A 22449-nucleotide genomic window follows, 5' to 3' on the forward strand; every position below is an offset into this window, starting at 1 on the left:
ATAGTTGATCATTTCATTTACTGACGACGTCATTATGTATTCGTTTTTGGTAAATGAATGGAATAGTTAAGTGAAATTCTAAATTTTTATTACTTATATACACTTCTTGCCCAAATTTTATTTCTAATTAGCACCGCCTTATAAGACAATATGCCGATTCCCAGCGAAAATGTAGTGTTTTTAGTAAAAGAAACTGCACAAAGAGAAGTCCAGCTGACCCATCCCCCTACGTAAATTTATGTGTTCCCATTTATCATTTAAATTCGGCGAAGAGCGAATTAATTGCTCGAATAGTGGCAAAAGAATATGGATTATTTTATATACAAAAGGTTTATCATCACCACCACCACCATCACCACGTAAAAACACCTACAACCCAAATAGTTTGCAGGCAATGTGCGTCAATCAATTTGTGAAGTCCTTTTTGGATACTACTAGAATGGGATATTGGATGGGAGCAAATGCTAAAAAAAACATTGATGAATCTAAATAATATAATAATGCCCAATTAATTAATTCACATATCAATCTTTACATTAGATAGGGAACTTAAGTGACTGACTGGACTCTGGCCGATGATAGATTTAACCAGTTCAGTTATCATTTTCTGTATTTCAGAGTTACGTACTTCTTCCGTTAGTCGCATGGCAACATGTTGTAAATGATCCACATTATCTTGAAGCCTCGACAATTTAGTTAGCACCTCAATACCAGTTATATGGGTGGTTAATTCATATTGGGGATATTTACTCAAATCTATTGAAGGTTTCGGTAATCTACCTATGGTTTCCAGGTAATCAAGACCTTTTAAAATATAAGTAATGTGTTTCTCTTTCGTTTTGTATTGATAATCCATCATATCTGGATAATTAAATTCGTCTAATTCATATGGCCACTCATCACCATTATTACATGATGCCACTATTTTTTTGGTTGCTAGGAGTTCATCATTTGAATAAAAGGTTACTAAAATATTTTTAAGTTTTGTAGTATCATACTTTTTTCTAAAGAATAAAATAAAGTTGATCATTTCATTTACTGACGTCGTCATTATGTATTCGTTTTTGGTAAATGAATGAAATAGTTAAGTGAAATTCTAAATTTTTATTACTTATATACTTCTGGCCAAAATTTAATTTCTAATTAGCGACAATAGTTGCTGAAAACTTGTACTTTTGATAATGATTAGTTCCCCTTTTTATACCCTTCGACTTAATACTAAATAACCGCAATTTTTGTTATCTCAACATTTTATTGAGAATGCTCTTGGTCTTCTTTCATCTTTAACATAATATAAAAAAATACAACTGTCTTCATCACACATATGGACTTTTTTTGTTGCTGAGTGACTTCAAATATTCAGCCTGGTTGATTCTCTGACTGAATTCTTCACCACATATATTTATGAACAGTCAGTAGGTGTACGCAAACCAAAGTAATGGTTGAATCTGGATATAGGTTTTTTTTTGGTTCCCTCTGTAGTTCAATTTTCTTACACACCTCCCTTATATGTTTAAATGATTTTCACTGATATGGGTTCCTTAATAGGCATTGGTGGTGATTGATTAAGAGAAAGTGGGGTTCTATGTGGCAACTACTTCATCTTGTAGTGTCAGTCTTGGGGATAAAACGAAGGTGGGGGGGAGAGGGGTTTATGATGGTGATAGTAGTGACGGCAGAGGCACTGAAGTTGAGGCAGCAGCCACTTCAAATTTTTTTATCTTCGTCTGGAAACAAAAATGATGATAGTAGGGGTGACGGGATTCACTTAGTTTACGCAGATGTTCCAGTGGACCACCACTGTTAAATAGTAGATGTATTATAAATATGCTAACCTTTAAATTCACTTTTTTTGGCCTAACTTCTTCGTCTCTCTCTCTCTCTCTTTCTCTCCGAATTTCATTAACTTTCTGCAGCCCACAAGTTAAGGGAAAGGGGGAGTTGATGATGAAGGTAGTGGTGGTTGTTCTTCTTCAACGATCCTGGAGAAGAAATTGCAGGTGCTGCCTCCATACCGGACAAGTCCAACTGACACTGATATGTATCAGTTGACAGCACCCTATGTCATCACCTTCCTTCCCCCCCCCCATCTCAACATAAACAATGGGTCAAGTCATTTTTAATCGACCAATTACTGACCGACCCACTTTCTTTGCTAAAACGGCAGTTGATCAGCAAACATTTTTACCTTATTTTTTTTTTCACATGATTCATGCTATTATTGACTAATTGAAGAATATCATTGTATACTAATTTATATTATTAATATGTGTATATTAATTTTATTTAACAGCTCTAAAGTTATATGAATAGAAATATAAATTTAGTAACCACACTCCTACTAACATTCGGAATATTCAGTTGCACAAAGCTTTTAAAACCATGGTATCCATATTTCCCTTGAAATCTTTTACATCTTCGATTACATCATATTCCCAAATAATGAAATATATCATCAAATATGGTTCATATGGTACAGATATTATTTTAGAACCATTTATAAATCAAATAGAATTTAAACCCCAAATTGCAAATGTTTATGCTATAAAAATATGGATGGGATCTACACAAGAAGGATATCCTGCGGCATCCCAATTACAATTTATACTGCGAGTCGCAAATGAGGAGGATGGAAAATTTTATTGTTCCTATAGGTTTTTGGAAATCTTCTCTAACATTGACCAAAGAAGCATCATGTTCTGTGAACATAATTTCAAGTATCCCCATGATCCGGAAATAGTGCCTATCGCGGGATATAGGTCCTACGCCAAAGATCCTTCCATATTTCTGATGATGATACAAGCTTCCAATCAGGAACGAGAAGCTCTGAGAGAGATGATGATAGCAGACGGAATATCGATTCCATCGTCATTTTGTAAAGTTGATCAGGCTGCGCTCAAAAGGCTTATGTCCCTCAAACAATATTTCAATCGGCATTATTATTTTAGGTATATGATGTTTAAAAATATACGTTGGGAATTAACCCGAGATGTGAGAGATTACGAAGCATGGTTGAAAAATAAAAAATGGCTTAACTACGTTTATCGCAGGATGAAACAACATAGACCGTATTGTTTACATGATGGATCTTTTTATAACGAGCCTCGTCAAGATATAATTTATAGGGACCCCAACTATGAAATTAGATCTCATTTGGGGGTACCCAAATATTGTAATGACTGGCGGGATAGAGATTCTATTTTTCGGGTTTTCAGTGATGGTGATAAAAAGTGTGATGATATATGTTGTATTAGACTAGGAAACCTTGACCGAATTTATCATTTAAATTCGGCGAAGAGCGAATTAATTGCTCGAATAGTGGCGAAAGAATACGGATCATTTTATGTAGAAAAGGTAAAAGGCGTACTTTTCATAACCCGAAATCCCCATCTCTTTATGGACCTCATTCAAACGGGAGAAAAGGAAGAAATCTGTCGTTTTATTATAGAAGACGAAGGTTTATCATCATCATCATCATCATCATCATCATCACCACCACCTCCATGTAAAAACACCTACAAGCCAAATAGTTTGCAGGCAATGTGCGTCAATCAATTTGTGAATTCCTTTTTGGATATTAATAGAATGGGATATTGGAACGTGGCCTGCTTACGTAGAGCAATATACACCAACCCTAATATTCCTCATTTTTTTAAATGCCAAATAATCAACGAAGTTCAACGGAATCTAATGATTAGATCTTGGGAAAGAGCAGTAGCAGATGAAACAACTACTGAATTTCCGGTAGAAATTAATAATGGAAACCAATATTATCATGTATATGGTAGTATAATATATGGTTGGTAGTATAACACTGTAATTCAATCAAAACAATTTTTCAAAGAAAAACACCTGGCCTATTTGACGAATCTGGCCTTACAATATACAACTTCCACATATGAATTTAATCAGTTCCTAGAGACATGTTGTAGCAGTGCAGCCAAAGGAGAAGAAGAAGAAGAAGAAGAAGAAGAAGAAGAAGAAGAAGAAGAAGAAGAAGAAGAAGAAGAAACACAATTAGATAATCCCAATCCTAAGGTATTAGTAGTCGAAGGGTATAAATAAGGGGAACTAATCATTATCAAAAGTACAAGTTTTCAGCAACTATCGTCGCTAATTAGAAATTAAATTTTGGCCAGAAGTATATAAGTAATAAAAATTTCGAATTTCACTTAACTATTCCATTCATTTACCAAAAACGTTCCTTAATAGGCGTTGGTGGTGATTGATTAAGAGAAAGTGGGGTTCTATGTGGCAACTACTTCATCTTGTAGTGTCAGTCTTGGGGATAAAACGAAGGTGGGGGGGGGAGGGGGGTTTATGATGGTGATAGTAGTGACGGCAGAGGCACTGAAGTTGAGGCAGCAGCCACTTCAAATTTTTTTATCTTCGTCTGGAAACAAAAATAATGATAGTAGGGGTGACGGGATTCACTTAGTTTACGCAGATGTTCCAGTGGACCACCACTGTTAAATAGTAGATATATTATAAATATGCTAACCTTTAAATTCACTTTTTTTGGCTTAACTTCTTCGTCTCTCTCTCTCTCTTTTTACCTTATTTTTTTTTCACACGATTCATGCTATTATTGACCAATTGAAGAATATCATTGTATACTAATTTATATTATTAATATGTGTATATTAATTTTATTTAACAGTTCTAAAGTTATATGAATAGAAATATAAATTTAGTAACCACACTCCTACTAACATTCGGAATATTCAGTTGCACAAAGCTTTAAAAACCATGGTATCCATATTTCCCTTGAAATCTTGTACATCTTCGATTACATCATATTCCCAAATAATTAAATATATCATCAAATATGGTTCATATGGTATAGATATTATTTTAGAACCATTTATAAATCAAATACCATTAAAACCTCAAATTGTAAATGTTTATGCTATAAAAATATGGATGGGATCTACTCAAGAAGGATATCCTGCGGCATCCCAATTACAATTTATACTGCGAGTCGCAAATAAGGAGGATGGAAAATTTTATTCATTCCTATAGGTTTTTGGAAATCTTCGCTAACATTGACCAAAGAAGCATCATGTTCTGTGAACATAATTTCAAGTATCCCCATGATCCGGATTACTTAATAGTGCCTATCGCGGGATATAGGTCCTACGCCAAAGATCCTTCCATATTTCTAATGATGATACAAGCTTCCAATCAGGAACGAGAAGCTCTGAGAGAGATGATGATAGCAGATGGAATATCGATTCCATCTTCATTTTGTAAAGTTGATCAGGCTGCGGTGAGAAGGCTTATGTCCCTCAAACAATATTTGAATCGGCATTATTATTTTAGGTATATGATGTTTAAAAATATACGTTGGGAATTAACCCGAGATGTGAGAGATTACGAAGCATGGTTGGAAAATAAAAAATGGCTTAACTACGTTTATCGCAGGATGAAACAACATAGACCCTATTGTTTACATGATGGATCTTTTTATAACGAGCCTCGTCAAGATATAATTTATAGGGAACCCCAACTATGAAATTAGATCTCATTTGGGGGTACCCAAATATTGTAATGACTGGCGGGAATAGAGATTCTATTTTTCGGGTTTTCAGTGATGGTGATAAAAAGTGTGATGATATATGTTGTATTAGGCTAGGAAACCTTGACCGAATTTATCATTTAAATTCGGCGAAGAGTGAATTAATTGCTCGAATAGTGGCGAAAGAATACGGATCATTTTATGTAGAAAAGGTAAAAGGCGTACTTTTCATAACCCGAAATCCCCATCTCTTTATGGACCTCATTCAAACGGGAGAAAAGGAAGAAATCTGTCGTTTTATTATAGAAGACGAAGGTTTATCATCATCATCATCATCATCATCATCACCACCACCTCCATGTAAAAACACCTACAAGCCAAATAGTTTGCAGGCAATGTGCGTCAATCAATTTGTGAATTCCTTTTTGGATATTAATAGAATGGGATATTGGAACGTGGCCTGTTTACGTAGAGCAATATACACCAACCCTAATATTCCTCATTTTTTTAAATGCCAAATAATCAACGAAGTTCAACGGAATCTAATGATTAGATCTTGGGAAAGAGCAGTAGCAGATGAAACAACTACTGAATTTCCGGTAGAAATTAATAATGGAAACCAATATTATCATGTATATGGTAGTATAATAAATGGTTGGTAGTATAACACTGTAATTCAATCAAAACAATTTTTCAAAGAAAAACACCTGGCCTATTTGACGAATCTGGCCTTACAATATACAACTTCCACATATGAATTTAATCAGTTCCTAGAGACATGTTGTAGCAGTGCAGCCAAAGGAGAAGAAGAAGAAGAAGAAGAAGAAGAAGAAACACAATTAGATAATCCCAATCCTAAGGTATTTATAATATATCTACTATTTAGTAGTCGAAGGGTATAAATAAGGGGAACTAATCATTATCAAAAGTACAAGTTTTCAGCAACTATCGTCGCTAATTAGAAATTAAATTTTGGCCAGAAGTATATAAGTAATAAAAATTTCGAATTTCACTTAACTATTCCATTCATTTACCAAAAACGAATACATAATGACGTCATCAGTAAATGAAATGATCAACTTTATTTTATTCTTTAGAAAAAAGTATGATAATACAAAACTTAGAAAGATTTTAGTAACCTTTTATTCAACTGATGAACTCATAGCAACCAAAAAAAAAGTGGCATCATGTAATAATGGTGATAAGTGGCCATATGGATTAGACGAATTTAATTATCCAGATAGGATGGATTACATGGATCAATACACAATGAACCACGAATTCGTTATAGATATTTTTATAGGTCTTAATTACCTGGAAACCAAAGGTAGATTACCGAAACCTTCAATAGATTTTGCTAAATATCCCAAATATGAATTAACCACCCTTATAACTGGTATTGAGTTGCTAACTAAATTATCGAGGCTTCAAGATAGTGTGGATCATTTACAAAATGTTGCCTTGCGACTAACGGAAGAAGTACGTAAAACTCTGAAATACAGAAAATGATAACTGAACTGGTTAAATCTATCATCGGCCAGAGTCCAGTCAGTCACTTAAGTTCCCTATCTAATGTAAAGAATGATATGTGAATTAATTGATTGGGCATTATTACATTATTAAGATTCATCAATAGTTTTTATTTATACTTTTAGCATTTGCTTCCAACTTTAGATTTATTTATTAGAATAATAATAAACATATATATTTTATAACATAATCAATTCAGTAAAATAAAAGTCCAATAGTTGGTTCTTCTGCCACTGCTCTTTCCCACGATCTAATCATTAGATTCCGTTGAACTTCGTTGATTAATTGGCGTTTTAAAAAAGAAGGAATATTACGAATGGTGTTGATTGCTGTACGTAAGCAGGCCACGGTCCAATTATTAATATCCAAAAAGGAATTCACAAATTGATTGACGCACATTGCCTGCAAACTATTTGGAGGTGGTGGTGATGATGATGATGATGATAAACCTTCGTCTTCTATAATAAAACGACAGATTTCTTCCTTTTCTCCCGTTTGAATGATGTCCATAAAGAGATGGGGATTTCGGGTTATGAAAAGTACGTGGTATACCATTTCTACATAAAATGATCCGTATTCTTTCACCACTATTCGAGCAATTAATTCGCTCTTCGCCGAATTTAAATGATAAATTCGGTCAAGATTTCGTAGCCTAATACAACATATATCATCACACTTTTCATCACCATCACTGAAAACCCGAAATGTATAATTTTTAGACCATTTATCACAATATTTGGGTAAAAAAAAAAAAGAATTACATTGACGTTCATAGTTGGGGTCCCTATAAATTATATCTTCACGAGGGTCGTTACAACCAAATTTTTTATGTAAACAATAGGGTCTATGTTGTTTCATCCTGTCATCAATGCAGGTAAGCCATTTTGTATTTTTCAACCATGCTTCGTAAGCTCTCAAATCTCGGGTTAATTCCCAACGTATATTTTTAAACATCATGTGCCTGAAATAATAATGCCGATTCAAATATTGTTTGAGGGACATAAGCCTTTTGACCGCTGCCTGATCAACTTTGCTACATGGCGATGGAATCGATATTCCGTCTGCTATCATCATCTCTCTCAGAGCTTCTCGTTCCTGATTGGAAGCTTGTATCATCATCAGAAATATGGAAGGATCTTTGGCGTAGGACCTATATCCCGTGATAGGCAATTTTAAGTCATAATGACAGGGGTCCTGGAAATTCTGTCCACAGAACATGATGCTTCTTTGGTCAATGTTAGAGAAGAGTTCCACAAACATATAAGAACAATATCTTTCATGCTCCTTAACTATGACTCGCAGTATAAATTGTAATTGGGATGCTGCAGGATATCCTTCTTGAGTAGATCCCATCCATATTTTTATAGCATAAACATTTACAATTACAATATTGTATCTAAGAAATGGCTTTAATTTAATTATACATGGTTCTAAAGTAATATTTAAAAGATAAGAATTATCTTTGTCTAAATATTCTTCTATTTGGGAACTTGATGTAATCGAAGATGAAAAAGATTTAAAGGGAAACATTGATAAAATGTTTTTTTAAAAGCTTTGTGCAGCTGAATATTCAGAATGTTAGTAGGAGTGTGGCTACTAAATTTCTATTTCTATATATATAACTTTAGAACTGTTAAATAAAATGAATATATGTATTAATAATATAAATTAGTCAATAATAGCATGAATCATGTAAAAAAAAAAATAGGTAAATTTGGCTAAATATCCACAATATAAATTAACTACCCATATAACTGTTATTAAGGTGCTAACAAACATAGTCCATGTCATCTCGGGCTCTGTAGTGTGTTTGAAATAAAAGTTCAGTAGTTGTTTCATCTGCTACTGCTCTTTCCCATGATCTAATCATTAGATTCCGTTGAACTTCATTGATTATTTGGCGTTTTAAAAAATGAGGAATATTAGGGTTGGTGTTGATTGTTCTACGTAAGCAGGCCATGGTCCAATATCCCATTCTATTAATATCCAAAAAGGAATTCACAAATTGATTGACGCACATTGCCTGCAAACTATTTGGCTTGTAGGTGTTTTTACATGGAGGTGGTGGTGATGATGATGATGATGATGATAAACCTTCGTCTTCTATAATAAAACGACAGATTTCTTCCTTTTCCCCCGTTTGAATGAGGTCCATAAAGAGATGGGGATTTCGGGTTATGAAAAGTACGCGGTTTACCCTTTCTACATAAAAGGATCCATAGTCTTTCGCCACTATTCGAGCAATTAATTCTCTCTTCGCAGAATTTAAATGATAAATTCTGTCAAGCTTTCCTATGTTAATACAACATATATCATCACACTTTTTATCACCATCACTGAAAACCCGAAATGTATAATTTTTAGGCCACATATCACAATATTCGGGTACCCTTAAATGAGATCTAATTTTATAGTTGGGGTCCCTATAAATTATATCTTCACGAGGGTCCTTACAACCAAATTTTTTATGTAAACAATAGGGTCTATGTTGTTTCATCCTGTCATCAATGCTTGTATTTTTCAACCATGCTTCGTAAGCTCTCAAATCTCTGGTTAATTCCCAACGTATATTTTTAAACATCATGTACCTAAAATAATAATGCCGATTCAAATATTTTTTGAGGGACATAAGCCTTTTCAGCGCACCCTGATCAACTTTGCTACATGGCGATGGAATCGATATTCCGTCTGCTATCATCATCTCTCTCAGAGCTTCTCGTTCCTGATTGGAAGCTTGTATCAGTCATCAGAAATATGGAAGGATCTTTGGCGTAGGACCTATATCCCGTGATAGACCATTTTAAGTAATTATCGTACTTAAAACTATGATCATAGAACATGATGCTTCTTTGGTCAATGTTAGAGAAGAGTTCCACAAACATATAAGAACAATATCTTTCATGCTCCTTAACTACGACTCGCAGTATAAATTGTAATTGGGATGCCGCAGGATATCTTTTTCGAGTAGATCCCATCCATATTTTTATAGCATAAACATTTACAATTACAATATGGTGTTTAAGAAATGGCTTTAATTTAATTATACATGGTTCTAAAGTAATATTTATAAGATAAGACTTTTCTTTGTCTAAATATTGTTCTATTTGTGAACTTGATGTAATCGAAGATGAAAAAGATTTAAAGGGAAACATTGATAAAATGGTTTTTTAAAAGCTTTGTGCAGCTGAATATTCCGAATGTTAGTAGGAGTGTGGCTACTAAATTTCTATTTCTATATATATAACTTTAGAACTGTTAAATAAAATTAATATACAAATATCCCCAATATAAATTAACTACCCATATAACTGTTATTAAGGTGCTAACTAAAGATAGTGTGGATCATTTACAAAATGTTACCTTGCGATTAATGGAAGAAGTAGGTAACTCTGAAGTGCAGAAAATGCTAACTGAACTGGTTAAATCTACCATTGGCCAGAGTCCAGTCAGTCACTTAAGTTCCCTTTCTAATGGAAAGAAATATGTGAATTAATTGGTTGAGCATTATTACATTACTAAGATTCATCAATGGTTTTTATTTATACTTTTAGCATTTGCTCCCAACTTCAAGATTTATTTATTATAAGAATAATAAACAAGTATTTTATAACATAATCAATTCAGTAAAATAGTTTAAAATACTACACAGTGCTTTGTGTCTCTTACACAATCCCAATAAATATGTCACCACTGTTTTAGACACGTGAACGAGTTTCATTAAATAGCAGTGGTCGTCAGCGTCACTAAACCATACAAAATGTATGAATTGAGTTGCCCAATGCTCCTCAATGTGTGTATGTTACAAAAACCTAGATAATTTACTCCAACTCAAATCATCTTTTTCTTTACCACTTCTCGGTCAAAGAAGCATAATTCAAGTTTATAATAGGATCTTTTACTAAAGAAGCAGAAAATAATGTATATATATCCAACTCATCAAGACATCCCTGCTGGCTCAAGTACTCCAGTGTGACGGCTATTTTTTCATCTATCAATTTATCCAGTTTTTGTGATTTAGCCATAAATGCAGCCTTGCTCCGTTCAGCTATATTATCATCTAATGTCAAATCTTCCACGGCTCTCTTCCAGGAACTAACCATTAGACTCCATTTAAGTTCATCATCGATAAATTGATATTTAAAGGAATCCGGGATCTGGAGGGTGGAAACCATTTCTTCGCACAGAGTGGCCGCTGTCCAACCCCATTCTGTTGTTCTAACATCCAAAAAATAACTTGTAACTGCCCGAGTACATATAGCTCGTAAACGATTGTCATATTTGGGCGGAGATGATGATAAACCCTCGTCTCGAACGATAAAACTATAAATTTCATCCTTGTTCCCCGTTTGAATAATATCCACAAAGAGTTTGAGATCTCGGGTTAGAAAAAGAATACATTCAGATAGTACGTCAAATGGGGTGCTATAAGTTACTATGATCATTTCGAAATAAATTTCTCCATAATTTTTCACATACATGCGTGCAATTAGTTCACCATATGAATTCACACATGGTTCCATGTTTCTTCCATCACCATCATCATGCCACCAGTTACCAAATTGATTCACATGATACACTCTGTCGATGTGATTTAATAAATGATCAGTACCACAAAAAATTTCAGAGTATTCTTCCTCACAATCGCTAAATACCCGATATGTGGTAGTAGTGTCCTTATTCCAAAGTATGGTGTAACCAATTTTCCCACAGTCATACATATACACGAACCTTCTAAAAAAAAACTTAAAACTGGGTTTCATGTGCAACTTTGTTAGTTGAAACTCTCTGTCGTTGAACAAGCAATATTTTTCGTGTTGAATTCTCTTTTCATGAGCGTATTCAGACCATTCTTGGCCATATAACCATGCTTCGAAAGCAATAGCATCTCTGGTTAATTCCCACTGTATATTGTCGAACATCATATACCTAAAGTAATAATGTCGATTGAAATATCGTTTCAATCTCAAAAGCTTCTCTTTTGCAGTTTGACAAACTTTATTATATGAATAAGATGATGATGATGATGATGATAAAGGGATTCTTATTCCCTCGGCTCTCATCATCTCTTTCAGAGCTTCTCTTTCTTCGTTAGACGCTTGTATCATCGTCAGAAATACAAGCGGATCTTTAGCATAGGATCGATATCCATTTACATGAGTTTGGCATTTGAGTCTTTCATTTTGGCCATACAAAGAAGATTTATTTAAATTGAATTTACAGAACATTGTACGCCGTTCGTCGCGGTTAGCGATAAGTTCTACAAACAAATAATAATATTTTCCCGTTTTCCTGTCAGTTACCATAACTCGCATTATAAATTGCAATTGTGATGCCACGGGATACCCTTTTTTATTCGTTCCCATCCAAAATTTTATCGAATAAAGAGTTACTGGCGTTATTGATACACTGTATGTTTTATTCACACGATGTACCATTGGTGGTGGTACATTGCAATGTAATTCCAGAGTAATATCAAGTCTATCGGCATAATATAGATATATCATTCTTGTTAGTTCATCGTCGTATTTAATCGAAGATATAAAAGTTCTCCATGGTGTTCTTAATCTGGCTAGTTGTGCCATGGTTATGTCATCGTAGACGGACATTATTTCTTATAAATATAAATTATTATTTAATTTTTATATCAATGTTTATGCTCGAGATGTTTTTATTATTTTTGTATAGCTTCAAATACACAGTAATAAGTTCTTAACCACATTTAACATAAGGTAGGTCAATATTGTAGTACACATTGTAATAATGTAATTGTCGTTCAATGAAAAAATTTAAATCACAAACTCATTGCGTTCTTTGTCTTGTATACTACTATTACCTTGCTCTTGTCATTTTTTTTTGACATGCTGATGATGAAGATAAATGTTTTGTTGTGTAAAATTAAACAGTGACTTTAGTTTCCCTTTCCTTCGTTTGAATGAGAGAGGTATATGAAGAATATGTTTCAGAAAAATAAATATTCTTTCACCACCATTTAAACATTTAATTAATTTGTACGGCAATCATAAAATAAATTACACTTTGGAATACTCCCTCTCCTTTCAAAAAAGGGAATGAACTATTCATTATTCATTAATTATATATTATGTAATATTTTCATCTTCTTAAGGGGGCTTATCATCACAAAAATTCGGAAAAATCAAATCTTTTTGAAAAATTTATAAAAATACTACAACGTTCTGGTAACACTTTGGCGCAAACCCGAGAATGTTATGATATAAATTAAAGTATTTATGGTACATTTCCATGCGTAATTTTGCAGAATCCGGTGCCCCGCGGCTGTGGCGCGACAAAGAGTATTGCGTCGTACGTTCTAAACGTCAATTTTTCGGTAATAACGTCGGAAATAACTCTGTATATATGACAACAAATATACACTCAATGGCAACCGTCTCCTAGCGGGGGTGGGAGAGGCAGCCAGCTACCAGTCACATGTTGTGTCCTGTTGAGAGTGGAGGGTGTTGATGCGCGCTCCATTTTTGCTCCTGGAATCTCGCTTTTGTAGCGTCTAGCGCACAATGACTATAAACGGAAGGGTCTGAATGCAAGAGTAGCCAATTTGACACGCGGTCGCCGTCGTTGGCTGGAAAGGAGAGACGCTGTAGCACAAGGGAGGTTATTATCAAGTGAAGATACAGGCGGCCTCCCCGCCTCAGCTGTGAGAGGCATGACCCAGCAGCCACACCCCGCTTCGACCCTCCTCACACATCCTCAACCCCTCGATGTGTATGGAACGGCCACGACAGTGCCATCTACATTTACTGCTGTGGCTGGTGTGGCAGTGCCAAGTCGAAGTCTGGTAATATGTATGTGCAGGATATTGCATACCTTGCTCAATGGATGCCTATCTACAAGGGTGCCAATTATGAACGAAATCGGTCGATGACACACTCGACTACATGGCCGATACTCAGGTAAGTAATTTACAACTTCAAGGTGTTTCTCAGCTTTCATTTATTAATCAATTTACATGCAAATTACACCTTATAGAGTTTGTGCTTCTACAAACCTATTGAGACATTTTAGTCCAAAGTCCATTTGTTGATTAAACATCAAATATTGTATATTTTTGGAAGGGTAACTTTGAATAATTATATTATTGCACTAAACACTTCTTTTGATAAAACTGATCAATAGAATCCTTTATTATGTGCTAAATTTAATATCTGATTGTTATAGAAATATTTTTGTTGACACATGTGTTCCCTGAAATTATTTGAAAATGTTGAAAATTCGTTGCATAATACGTTGTGTATTTTTTTTCTCCTTTTCTGTTTAGGGTGTGATGCTGAAACTTGGACCAGTTGCAGCTCTTTCTATAACCATTTCATAAATAAATTTATAAACAAATTGAACAACTTTTACTTTACCCCTTAATACTACTACTCATTTTTCAGTAAACATTATCTCTCTTTTTTTTTTACAATAATATGGAGGACTTTAGAGCTTTTGTAGTGGTGGTATGTAAAAAAAAAAATATTTCAATGTAAAATGTAAATCATATAGTTTATGTTAAATCAATGATTGGGGTACAAATTGTTTGTTTAATAACGAAAATCCCACTGATGATGTGGTAAATCGGGCCTTGCATACTAGCTAGAACACAGTACTCTGCCTACTATGCGAGACCTGATTTGTCTAATAAACAAAGCTTAATTAAGTTCGACAAACAAATAATAAATATTTTCCTGTCATCACAAATCCAACTTAGATCCTATAAGATATATGAATTAGGAGACAAACAACTCTTGCCCCCATACCTCATCAATCAATCAGCACAAATCCAACTTAGTCCCAAATTACAAACACTGTTATTTACCAAGCAAATACTCCAGTTTAGTAACAATATAAGGTGGGAATAATACACTATAAAAATTTGCAAATCTACACCTATACTTTTCAATTGTGAAAAGACTTTTAATCTTTTCAGTATGCTTTAAAACCTTTTTATCTTTAAAGGATGGGATTATTTTGAATATTTTGGATAGCTCGACTTCTGGGAGAATATATATTATTCTTTTAAATATCTCCTTGAGATCAGTTAGTCCAAAATGTCCTCTCAGATCCACAAAATCACATTCTGAATCCTTGCCTTCAAATTGAATTTCAAGGCAGGATGTATTTAAATTACGTTCTATCTCAATGTTAATATCCCAGTCTAATAGTCCATCTTCATGTGGATTAAATGGATCGAATGTGATAAATAAGGTGCATATATAAGAACATGGTTTGCTCCTTAAGATCCTTCCTTTCTTTTCTTCAGTATTAAAACCAACCATCCATCTATAGGGGTTCATATGTGGGCCACAATTTTTGTTACCAAGTTGTCCATACCTCTGGGCATCCTCTCTTTTTATTTTCTGGGGTAGAAGATATTTATCATTCTTCGATCGACGTGAACGACGACAGCGATGTTGAGAGACTTCTTTCATCTACGAAAAAACAAAATCAGTTAAATCGTTATCCTAAATATTTAAAAAATTAATTAACAAAAACGTCTGATACAGAACCAAAGCATAGAATTATTAAAACAATCCTTTCTAAAGAATTAAATAGTGATACAAAAAATTAAACAAAAAGTTTTTAAAATATACCTTATGTTTCAAAATGAACCAAATAAAGACTCAAACAATAAACAATGACAAAATTAAAAAAAAAAAAAAAATAAAAAAAAAAACATACTTATGTTTCAAGTGAGCAACTCTTCAGTTGTAAAGATGGATAAGCTTTATAGTCAGTCAAAGGCTTGTTGTGTAGTGCTGGTTAAGCTGTAACAGTCATCTGTTTATATACTCTGGACAAGTTTTGTTATCATCTGACGTTACCACATCCTTTAAAATATGATGTCACCTCTCTCTCTCTCTCTCTCTCTCCCAAATATTTAAACCCTTTCCGCTCAGCTATACCAAGCACCCCTCGACTTTAGCCACCATCACCATCATCACCACTGGTTATCAACACCCCAACTACTAAATCATCAACATTGTCCAGTAATGTTTAAAATCAACACTATGATTTTTGCTATGTTCAGATAATTTACAGTTCTTTTACCACCTATTTTAAACAATATTTTTTTCTTCCTCGGCTTTGATACCTTTTGATAATTACTTACTTGATCTGGAGATTTTTCATCCTATGAGTCCACTCCACTTTTGGACGATTTTTCAGATGAATCATTGTCACTGTTGGATCTTGTTATTTCTGCTGATCTAATCGATTTTCTATGTTCTCTTAGAGGGTGGGTTAAGATCATTAGTTGATGAGGTGATTGTTACAGAGTTCAGCTGGAGTAATTGGGGGACTTTGGATTGGTGGACAAGATAATGGGAGGGGGGGATTGGATGTCTCAGGAGCATGTAAAGTTGGGTTGTCGATAGGAAACCGATTTGGGTCAATTATGTTCAGAGTGTCCGGTGTTATATTTATTGGGCGAAGGTTGTTATCGACCCTGAGGCTGTTCCAAATATTTAGTAGGCGAATAGGATCTATGTTGCTACAACCAGATACAGTTCTGGAATATTCCAGCAAGCAATCGTCTACAGGATGAAGATGGGGTTGTTGGTTCATAATTGACTTATGACTCTAATGGGCAAATCCTATACTGCACTTTTTGGTTGTGACGACTGTACTTAGTTAGTTCTAGAATGTGGACCGCCAAGTCGTCGGAGTCTCTTTATATAACGTCCTTTCCAAGGTTATCCTTGCCAGGTTTCCCCTGTCTCCCTAATACCAGATTATTTTTTGACTAAAGCTCATCCTTCTTTACAACTTTTATTTTGTTTTTCTAATTCTAGGCTCAATAGTGATTATCTATTTGAATGAATTATTCATTATTAAATGTTTAGTTTTGTCATCATTCATTATTAAAGGTTTAGTTTTATCATCAAGATGTTATGATTGGAAAGTTGTAACGGAATAAAAATCTGGAGAAGATTGAACAAACTGACATAACCATTACAAATATCTTTCATCATTATTTCATCATTGCTATGTTGTACAAATGTAATCTTTGTCTTCTTCTTCTTCTTCTACCTCCCTTTCTACAACTTTATCTTTCAACACCCCCCGATTTCTCATCTTTTTTATAATTCCATTCTTTTTAATGGAATAATTTTGGTACTGATTTTTCCAAATAGTAATATTTTCCCTTTTTTGTGAGAGGTAAGCCACCATTTTAGTTACTACATAATCAGGGGAAAGATAAGAATAAAATTTGGCATCTCTTGGTATTGTTTCTATTGGATTTTTAATTTTATTAATAATACTAGTAAATTGTTCTAATAAATCACAATGCATGTCCCACGCTGTAGATAGTGATATATTTCTTAGTTTTGACCAATTATTATTTTTTTCATAATTACTAATGAGATGCTCAATTATATTCTCATCATATCTCACGACTTCATCGATTTTAATGTACATATCAATATTTGTAATTGATTTTTTGTTTACTTCCAATGTTTGTTCATAAGTTAAACAATTTCTAATAATATACTCACTTAAACTTTGTTCAACATTTCTTACCCCATCTAAAAGAAAAAACCATAAATCTACCACAGTATTAATATATATTATCATATTGGCCTCTTCAATTTTAAATGGGGAATATACCCCAAAATCTTCGTCAATTACAATATCTTGATTGTGAAATTGTGTAAAAAAATTTTCATACCAGATAAATTTATTATCAGCTGTTAATCCTGACATATCGTAAATTTTCCAATAAATTAACTGTCTTCTGCTAAGATTGGGCGGATAATTAAATTTAATGTGGGAATCATTAATATTATCATTTATTAACTTGTATAACTTATAAGCTATAAATAAGTATCTTATTAGATTATGTCTCAGGGGTAAATAATGTAATCCAGGAATTTTTTTGGTGTTAAATTTTTCATTATTTATATGTTCGATATCTATATTAATGAAAAGTTCCTCTTTTTTGTTCATATTTTTTTAAATCCTTTAAATATTCAATTCTAATACTTTCTCGAAATGATCTGCCCTAGCAACAAATAGGGAATTAATTTTTGACTAAGATTTATTGTCATATGAATTTTTTATTATATATTTGTGATAGAATTTAATCAAATAAATCCCAATAACATATGGTCTTTGTTTCAAGGTTATCTGACCATGGCATAGACAAACAAAGACTATTTTTTTTTTTCCGTGGCATAACGTGTCGATGTTAATGTACTATTAGATCAAAGACTCTAAATCCTACCCCCTTCACCCCCCTACACATGATGAATCTTATACTATACTATAATGTAATGATGCCCAACCAATTAATTCACATATCATTCTTTACATTAGAAAGGGAACTTAAGTGACTGACTGGACTCTGGCCGATGGTAGATTTAACCAGTTCAGTTATCATTTTCTGTATTTCAGAGTTACGTACTTCTTCCGTTAGTCGCAAGGCAACATTTTGTAAATGATCCACATTATCTTGAAGCCTCGACAATTTAGTTAGCACCTCAATAACAGTTATATGGGTGGTTAATTCATATTGGGGATATTTACTCAAATCTATTGAAGGTTTCGGTAATCTACCTTCGGTTTCCAGGTAATCAAGGCCTTTAAAAATAGAAGTAACTGTGGTCGTCTTTCTTTTTGTATAGATCATTGTAATCCATCTTATGTGGATAATTAAATTCGTCTAATTCATATGGCCACTCATCACCATTATTACATGATACCAAAATTTTTTTGGTAGCTAGGAGTTCATCATTTGAATAAAAGGTTACTAAGATATGTTTAAGTTTTACAGCATCATACTCTTTTCTAAAGAATAAAATATAGTTGATCATTTCGTTTACTGACGACGTCATTATACTTATTATTACTGTGCTCGTTTTGGGCAAATGAATGTAATAGTTAAGTGAAATTCTAAATTTTTATTACTTTTATACACTTCTTACAAAAATTTAATTTCTAATTAGTGACAATAGTTGTTGAAAACTTGTACTTTTAATAATAATTAGTTCCCCTTTTTATACCATTTGACTTAATTTTAGTTATCTCAAATAATATGAGAGGAGGGGGTAATAATGATGGTGGGGGCATTGAAGCCAAGTATAATGACGTCGTCAGTAAATGAAATGATCAACAGGATCTATACAAAACGAAAAACGAATACGTTTTTAAAGGCCTTGATTTCGGCCAGAGCCCATTCAGTTACTTATGTTTCCTTTGTAATGTAAAGAAATATGTGAATTAATTGGTTTGGCATTATTACATTATTAAGATTCATCAATGGTTTTTATTTATACTTTTAGCATTTGCTCCTAACTTCAAGATTTATTTATTATAAGAATAATAAACAAATATATTTTATAACATAATCAATTCAGTAAAATAACTTAAAATACTACACAGTGCTTTGTGTCTCTTACACAATCCCAATAAATATGTCACTACTGTTTTGGACATGTGAACGAGTTTCATTAAATGGCAGTGGTCATCACCGTCACTAAACCATACAAAATGTATGAATAGTGATCGCTATCCAATTTGCCAATGTATCTCATCTCGGGGTCTGTGGTGCGTTTGAAATAAAAGTTCAGTAGTTGTTTCATCTGCTACTGCTCTTTCCCATGATCTAATCATTAGATTCCGTTGAACTTCATTGATTATTTGGCGTTTTAAAAAATGAGGAATATTAGGGTTGGTGTTGATTGTTCTACGTAAGCAGGCCACGGTCCAATATCCCATTCTATTAATATCCAAAAAGGAATTCACAAATTGATTGACGCACATTGCCTGCAAACTATTTGGCTTGTAGGTGTTTTTACTATGGAGGTGGTGGTGATGATGATGATGATGATAAACCTTCGTCTTCTATATAAAACGACAGATTTCTTCCTTTTCTCCCGTTTGAATGAGGTCCATAAAGAGATGGGGATTTCGGGTTATGAAAAGTACGCGGTTTACCCTTTCTACATAAAAGGATCCATAGTCTTTCGCCACTATTCGAGCAATTAATTCTCTCTTCGCAGAATTTAAATGATAAATTCTGTCAAGCTTTCCTATGTTAATACAACATATATCATCACACTTTTTATCACCATCACTGAAAACCCGAAATGTATAATTTTTAGGCCATTTATTACAATATTCGGGTACCCCATAAGGATAACAACGTTTATAGTTGGGGTCCCTATAAATTATATCTTGACGAGGCTTGTGATGATAATATGCCTTCCCATCATGTAAACAATAGGGTTTATGTCGAATCATCCTTCGATTAACGTATTTAAGCCATTTTTTATTTTTAAACCATGCTTCGTAAGCTCTCACATCTCGGGTTAATTCCCAACGTATATTTTTAAACATCATGTGCCTGAAATAATAATGCCGATTCAAATATTGTTTTATAGACATAAGCTTTTTCAGCGCTGCCTGATCAACTTTGCTACATGACGATGGAATCGATATTCCGTCTGCTATCATCATCTCTCTCAGAGCTTCTCGTTCCTGCTTGGAAGCTTGTATCATCATTAGAAATATGGAAGGATCTTTGGCGTAGGACCTATATCCCTTGATAGGCAATATTAAGTAATCCTGGATCACGGGGGTACTTGAAATTATGTTCACAGAACATAATGCTTCTTTGGTCAATGTTAGAGAAGAATTCTACAAACATATAAGAACAATAATTTTCAGCCTCATTAAATAAGACTCGCAGTATAAATTGCAATTGGGATGCCGCAGGATATCCTTCTTGAGTAGATCCCATCCATATTTTAATAGCATAAACATTTACAATTTGGGGGTTAAATTGTATTAATTTACTTATAGATGGTTCTAAAGTAATATTTAAACCAATTGAAAAATATTTGTCTACATATTTTTTTATTTGGGAACTTGATGTAATCGAAGATGTAAAAGATTTAAAGGGAAACATGGATACCATGGTTTTAAAACCTTTGTGCAAATGAGTATTCCGAATGTTAGTAGGAGTAAATCCCTTTATGTACAATGAGTGTGAAAAAAAATTTAAGTATAGATTCAACCAGAACAAAGTTTTCAGCAAATATTATCACAAATTAGGAAAAACAAATTGACAAGAAGTATAAAAGTAATAAAAATTTAGAATTTCACTAACTATCCATCCATTCATTAACCAAAAACGAGAACATATTTTAGTAACCTTTTATTCAAATGATGAACTCTTCTGAAGTGCAGAAAATGATAACTGAACTGGTTAAATCTACCATCGGCCAGAGTTCAGTCAGTCACTTTGATCTTTGATCTAATAGTACATTAACATCGACACGTTATGCCACGGAAAAAAAAAGTAGTCTTTGTTTGTCTATGCCATGGTCAGATAACCTTGAAACAAAGACCATATGTTATTGGGATTTATTTGATTAAATTCTATCACAAATATATAATAAAAAATTCATATGACGATAAATCTTAGCCAATAATTAATTCCCTATTTGTTGCTAGGGCAGATCATTTCGAGAAAGTATTAGAATTGAATATTTAAAGGATTTTAAAAAATATGAACAAAAAAGAGGAACTTTTCATTAATATAGATATCGAACATATAAATAATGAAAAATTTAACACCCAAAAAATTCCTGGATTACATTATTTACCCCTGAGACATAATCTAATAAGATAATTATTTATAGTTTATAAGTTATACAAGTTAATAAATGATAATATTAATGATTCCCACATTAAATTTAATTATCATGAAATAATGATGAGAGATATTTTTTAATGGTTTTGTCAGTTTGTTCAATCCTCTCCAGATTTTTATTCCGTTACAACCAATCATAACATCCTAATGATATTCTCTCTAAGGCCTGGTGATTTTTTTTTGAAAAATTGTTTTGATTCAATTCATCTGCCACTACTCTTTCCCACGATCTAATCATTAGATTCCGTTGAACTTCGTTGATTAATTGGAGTTTAAATAAATGAGGAATATTACGGTTGGTGTTGATTGCTCTACGTAAGCAGGCCATGGTCCAATATCCCATTCTAGTAATATCCAAAAAGGAATTCACAAATTGGTGGTGGTGATGATGATAAACCTTCGTCTTCTATAATAAAATGACAGATTTCTTCCTTTTCTCCCATTTGAATGAGGTCCATAAAGAGATGGGGATTTCGGGTTATGAAAAGTACGCGGTTTACCTTTTCTACATAAAATGATCCGTATTCTTTCGCCACTATTCGAGCAATTAATTCGCTCTTCGCCGAATTTAAATGATAAATTCGGTCAAGGTTTCCTAGCCTAATACAACATATATCATCACACTTTGTACACCTGAATATTCCAAATATTACTAAGAATGTGGCTACTAAATTTCTATTGGATGGAAGAGTAGCGAAGCTTGTGTTGGTTGGCCGTCAGTGGATGT

The 22449-nt window shown here is 33.4% G+C and overlaps 1 protein-coding gene across 1 annotated transcript in view; it reads left to right on the forward strand.

Annotated features, from left to right (window-relative positions):
- The window catches only part of LOC138369729 (ABC transporter F family member 4-like), a 49648-nt gene extending 38853 nt beyond the window's left edge, over positions 1–10795 (forward strand). The window contains exons 6-9 of the mRNA XM_069333168.1: positions 3913–4038; positions 6286–6378; positions 10368–10493; positions 10748–10795. Coding sequence (XP_069189269.1) covers positions 3913–4038; positions 6286–6378; positions 10368–10493; positions 10748–10795 — 393 coding nt within the window. The remainder of the gene's footprint in view (positions 1–3912; positions 4039–6285; positions 6379–10367; positions 10494–10747) is intronic.
- The last annotated feature ends 11654 nt before the right edge of the window (positions 10796–22449 follow it).

Source organism: Procambarus clarkii, chromosome 29 (assembly GCF_040958095.1).
Source record: "Procambarus clarkii isolate CNS0578487 chromosome 29, FALCON_Pclarkii_2.0, whole genome shotgun sequence".
In the NCBI taxonomy this organism is placed as follows: Eukaryota; Metazoa; Arthropoda; class Malacostraca; order Decapoda; family Cambaridae; genus Procambarus; species Procambarus clarkii.